The sequence below is a fragment of the Rutidosis leptorrhynchoides genome, chromosome 2 (assembly GCF_046630445.1).
Source record: "Rutidosis leptorrhynchoides isolate AG116_Rl617_1_P2 chromosome 2, CSIRO_AGI_Rlap_v1, whole genome shotgun sequence".
NCBI classification, from domain to species: domain Eukaryota; kingdom Viridiplantae; phylum Streptophyta; class Magnoliopsida; order Asterales; family Asteraceae; genus Rutidosis; species Rutidosis leptorrhynchoides.
Genome location: NC_092334.1, coordinates 566,403,543 through 566,409,693, shown reverse-complemented (window position 1 = coordinate 566,409,693; position 6,151 = coordinate 566,403,543). Strand labels below are relative to the sequence as shown.

The 6,151-nt window shown below is 35.0% G+C and overlaps 1 protein-coding gene across 1 annotated transcript; it reads right to left on the bottom strand.

Moving 5' to 3' along the window:
* Positions 1–2,494: 2,494 nt before the first annotated feature.
* Positions 2,495–4,044, bottom strand: LOC139893149 (polyubiquitin 11-like). The gene is made up of 2 exons (XM_071876296.1): positions 3,910–4,044; positions 2,495–3,196 (listed from the first exon to the last, which is right to left on the bottom strand). The coding sequence occupies exon 2, from the start codon at positions 3,194–3,196 to the stop codon at positions 2,507–2,509; it is 690 nt and encodes a 229-aa protein (XP_071732397.1). The 5' UTR covers positions 3,910–4,044; the 3' UTR covers positions 2,495–2,506.
* Between the last annotated feature and the right edge of the window lie 2,107 nt (positions 4,045–6,151).

Sequence of the window (6,151 nt, the reverse complement as noted above, 5' to 3'; positions counted from 1 at the left end):
AAAAATTCTCACTACATTGCGTATTTCACCGGTAGCACGTGCTACCGGTCCTCACCATATACATCCGCCCCTGTGTTCAACCTATTTAGTCATACACTAGTTAATTTGGATTGTGTTTTATCTCAAACGGTTCATAATTTTAGTTGCTGAAAAGGTTGATGTTAGACTATGAAACCAAAAACATACATAAAATATTAGTGTAGAAATTACTCAAAATCACAACATAATCACTTGTTCAAAACCTATGAACTATTACAATTCAATTAAGAACTAAAATTGAGAGGATACAACTTCAAACAAAAAACTGAATAGAATAAAGAAAATAAACCCTAATGGGGTATATAACTGGAAACAGGTAACCATTATTTTAGTAAATTAAACCCCATATAAGATATGTTGCTTATATTTAGAGAATATTGATTAGCAAAGAATCTGTGACCTTCATTCTTCAGGCCTTCTAACAACAACAATGTGTAAAGGATAGAGATTGCAACTCTTCAATCTTAATAATTTGAATAATTAGTGCGGCATTCATCATCTCCCAATAAGATTTAAGATCATAGCAAAGCACCCGCCATTCTTGTTAGTGGCTACTTTCAAAGAATGTCACAAATGGATGCTTAATATCGTTAAATAGGCTCTTTGCCTAGTATAGATTACGGAGTATATACTAACAATAGCACGATTGACAGCAACCACTGCATTAACCGAAAACAGAGATGCACAAGAAGTGTTTAGTTTCCAGATTGGAGATATGACTTACATATGCAATATGGTGATCATAAAACATGATGAGAATTTGCATATATACTTTTTATAACCTTTGCTCTAATATATAATGGAGACAATTCTTGTTCAGAAATGATCTGTTTGACGCCGACTAGGTGCCCTCCACTGATGCACTCAATGATTTAACTATAAACCAGTTATTACATGTATATATACAGAGTCAAATAAATCACCCATATTCTAATGCTTATGATTCATCTATAAAGAGGAAAATATATGATTAGTTAAGCAGGTAACAGGTCGGCTTCATTAAATATTCAAGCAAAGGTATACTCTCTACCTTTGCTTCAAAATCATATTTTATACACTAATAATGTGTATTTTGAAGCCAAAAACATCTAGAGTATGTATTTTGGATCAACTGAACAAGTACAAAATAACCCATTTTCCAACTTGTGACACCCATTTTACCACCTCTAACTTTGTTCCAGATTTTCCTCTACTGTAAAGCTTAAGAGGTTGCGACTAAGCATAACATATGGTGAAGAAATGAAGAATATAAAACAATGCACAAGTGCAGAAACATCATCAAGCAGACATAACCGGGGAAGAATATTGCCAAACAATGGGCCGGTTTGTACCTCTAGCCATTCACATCAACTGCAAAGATTTTACCTTGACTTAGTCAGGGAAAGAAGATGAGTGGGTTGACTCTGAAGGGGGTTGGGGGTGAGGGAGTTGGGGAAAAGACGGAACAACTTGAACCCAACATTGGAAATTGATGGATCAGGCTACGACGACCCTAATAAAGAGTCCGTATTCAGACTGTTACAGCAGAACCCAACAAACCGCAAAGCAAGTATAAAAAATATGCTAGTTAGAAAAAAAGCAGCATCTTCAGGTTTTTTTTTTTTTTTTTTTTTTTTTGGCGAAATAACGAGAACTTTTATAAAACAGAAAACGTTTTCGAAAAGAAAACGAAATCAACAAGAGATACAAAAGAGAAATACCGGTGAGACTCGAACCTAGAAAGCGGCTACTAACGAAAAATCTATACCTCACCTAACCTAATGCGAAACCAAACCAAAACCAATTAGACGATACAATGCAATACAAACACCTAAGACTACATTGAATCAAGATACACGAAACTGAAAAAGAATGCTTTATGTTGTACCATAAAGACAGTAAATGAAGCAGATACCAAGCCCAGGCACAAGCAACAATCTAAGCCCACAAATCACAGCCAAAAGAGTGCTATTCCTACCAACCGAAGATGAATATACCAAAAAGGAGTAGCACACACCAACCTGGATATGATATTTTGAACATCTAATTAGATGTTCAAAATGTGCAGTAGCATTTTGTGAACAATAACATTAGCACACACCAACCTGAGTAAGATATTTTGAACATGTAATCTGATGCTATCAGTGCAGTGGGCAGTGGCACTTTTATGAACAAATACATTTTGAATTACAACTGCTACCAAGTCCTGCCACTATCACAACATCAAATGAACAAAATGAGAACTTTGGTGACTACCTTTTTGAAGTAATCGATGATTGACGCATACTTGTGATTACTTTTTGAAGTAAGCATCATTAACATTATACATCAAACACAGATTATCAAACCACTAATCCAGCAAATATTGCAAAACACTACAATTGCTGTTTCATACACATTCATTCAACACAACCATAAACATCAAGAAAAGAAAACAAACCCCATTGTTCACATTCATAGTAACAACCAACCAAACAACACAGAAAACTTATAATCCACCACGAAGACGAAGCACCAGATGAAGAGTCGATTCCTTCTGAATGTTGTAGTCAGCAAGCGTACGACCATCTTCCAACTGTTTCCCGGCAAAGATCAACCTCTGCTGGTCCGGCGGGATCCCCTCTTTATCCTGAATTTTCGCCTTCACGTTATCAATCGTATCCGAACTCTCCACTTCCAAAGTTATCGTCTTTCCAGTTAACGTCTTGACAAAAATCTGCATACCTCCCCTCAACCTCAACACCAAATGAAGTGTAGATTCCTTCTGAATATTGTAATCAGCCAATGTCCTACCATCTTCCAACTGTTTTCCTGCAAAGATCAACCTTTGTTGGTCTGGTGGGATCCCTTCCTTATCTTGTATCTTCGCCTTCACGTTATCAATAGTGTCAGAGCTTTCGACCTCCAAAGTGATGGTCTTTCCGGTCAAAGTCTTAACAAAGATTTGCATACCACCTCTTAATCTGAGAACAAGGTGGAGTGTGGATTCCTTTTGAATGTTGTAGTCAGCTAAGGTTCGACCGTCTTCAAGTTGTTTACCAGCAAATATGAGCCTTTGTTGGTCTGGTGGAATACCTTCCTTATCTTGGATCTTGGCCTTAACGTTGTCGATTGTATCACAACTTTCGACTTCAAGTGTGATTGTTTTACCAGTGAGAGTCTTTACAAAGATTTGCATCTGTATTATTAACAAACGAATAATTAATACAACAAATACAGCCAACCTGGAATTGTTTTATATAAGATTAATACTTGAGAAAAACAGAATCTGATACATCATTTAAAGAAAATATTACACTTTGAAGAACTGATCATAAAGTGCAAATTAAAAGAAAGACTAATTAACACACATAATTCAAACAAAAAACTAAAAAGTTAAGATTAAACACTTATAACTAATAACAAGTGCCAGATTAAGGATTGATGAGCATATACATAACAAATAATATTTCAAAGGCAAGTTATATATATCAGGTACATGTTCCAAATGGAAAATTTTATATTTAAAACACAAGATTTTAAACATAACAGATCTATATCTATATAACATATAAAATTAGATAATAATAAAAAAAGATCATATAAATAAGAGAAATTTTCAATGAAAAAAGGAATATTTAAAGCTATAATTCAAAAACCGTAACCAGATCTACAAAATTTTGATAAAAATGTTCGTATATTATATAACAGATCTACAATGAGAAAAGGAACCGTAACAAGATCAACAATTTGATAGAATTGTTCGTATATCTAACAATGATTAAAAGAGATGAAGAACGAATATCATCGGAACAAAATTTAAAACCCTAATTCAACGCATATCGATAAAAAGGAACATATTTCAAGTAGATTAAAATTAAGAAAGAGATAATTTTAAAGAAAGAATAATACCTTCCACAAAGATGATTGATAAAAATTACGAGAAGAAGAAACTTTAGGATTTGAGAGAGATTAATCGATTGTAATCAGCTTATGATGAACTGGGGTAAAATTAGGGTTATTTTATAGGCCATATTAAAGAGAGTCGGTTACAAAAATCCAATTAGAATATGACACGAGTACGATGAGTCTTTGTTTGTTGCTGGTGGGTAGTGGTGACCTAGTGGTGACCTATGTTAGTTAGACCACTCACTATCGTTATTGATTTTCACTGAACTTCTCTCCTTCACATCAGCGTCACATCAGCACAAACACTTTAACATTCATTTAACATTCATTTTACTAAACCCTCACTATCTTATACTACATTTCAAACATTAACCCATTTAAATTTATTAAACAAATACACACATGATTTAAATTGGGACCCACCTCCTTTCACAATCCATTATTACCTTCACTAACGGGACGTTTAACAATTTGCTGGCGGTAGTGGTCAAACGGTGGCGGTCCGGTGGCAGTGGTGGTGGCGGACCATAGCAAATGGCCTTAGTGTGTTAGTGTGTTAAAATAATATTTTATTATATTTAATAATTTATTCCTTTGAAAACAAAAAGCAAAAATAAAAAAGAGGGAGTAACATCCGTCGCATATGCAACTGACTTGGGGTAAACGGACATGGGGATCTGAGTGGGGAGTGGTGTCACCAAGTGACATGTTGGGGACAGGGTGGTGACATCCTCCCACTCCCACTACTCTAAAATTGTCACCATTCCTTTATTTTAAGGCTATGTTTGAGTTTTTTTTGTTGATTCTTATATATATACCGAGTATTTTTTTTTTAAAGTTTTTAGCTTTTACTTTTGATGAAAAAGTTTTTGTAAAATTTTTTGGTTTTGTCACCAGCTTTAAGCTACCGGTTAGTTTTGCAAACATACTTTAAATATAATAAAATAATAATAATAATAAGGGGAAATCTTAACTGCAAAAGCATGTAGCTAAAATAGCTGCATACGAGTGTCCCAAAAACTGCTGTTTTTCAATTTTTATTTGTTTTGGATGTTATATTATCTTTTTATTGGTAAAAAATAGTTTACCATCTTGTTTGTTTCCACCATATCTATAAAATTTACTGTTAGTGATAAACAAAATTGTGGTCAAATGGAAATTACGTCATGCATACTACTTATGAATATTATGTGTCATCATATCATAGGGTTAAAATACATGTGGGAAAATGAATGTAATAGTGTGTGATCATATCTTTTGTTGCATTTTCACACCGAGATAGCAAAAAGAATAGTTAAAATCATAAGAATCAGGCCACTTTTGAAACACACATGCAGCATGTTAGCTGCATTCTTTTGCAGGAACATTTCCCCTAATAATAATAATAATGGATTTTTCTAACTAATGCCTGGGCAGTTTGAAGATGTAATTGGGACCTTAGATCATACGTTATATCTAGATTAATGGCGGAAACACTAATTAGAATGAGTCGAATACGTATTAGACTAACGGGATCGAATTAACCAATGAATAATTGATAGAATCGATGCCTAAGACTGTGTATTCGGTTGGTAAGGGTTTTGGGACGATTAGCAGCAAGTAATTCGACGGCCTAAGGGTTTATGGTGTGTAACCTAACACAAAACCACAAAACCCGTATTTATACTAAATACAGTGACCATCGGCCGGTGGTCGGGGACCTTCGGCCGATGGTGACAGTCCCTCGACCGATGGTCCCTACCATCGGTCGATGGTCTTGAGCAGCCAACCGACTGCTTGACCTATTCACGACATTATACTAAGCATCATAAACACAAAGTATAAATGTCCACGTACATATATGACTGAAATATCAAGTACATAACAAATAGAACAATAAACGTAATAGAACTCGGGATTTATGCACCAACAAACTCCCCCTAAGACCTAGTTCTATTCCATAAGTCTTCAGTCATCATACGGATCGATCACCATGTTGTTCAAGTAGCACAGCTTAGCCACTTTAACATACTGTTCAGCCTGTACCCTGTTTTCACGACGATAAAGCATACGGTTATAGTACAAAGTAAAAATATCAGCTTCGGTACAGTTCCTTAACCAGATCGGATCCAACACACGAATACAATCGATATCATCTTCCTTCAGCTTATCTAAAACAATCACAGCTTCCTCAGAACGATCATCATAAAACCACCAACGAAATCTCTGACTCCAATTCTGCGGCAATTTTCTTAACGGAACCTTC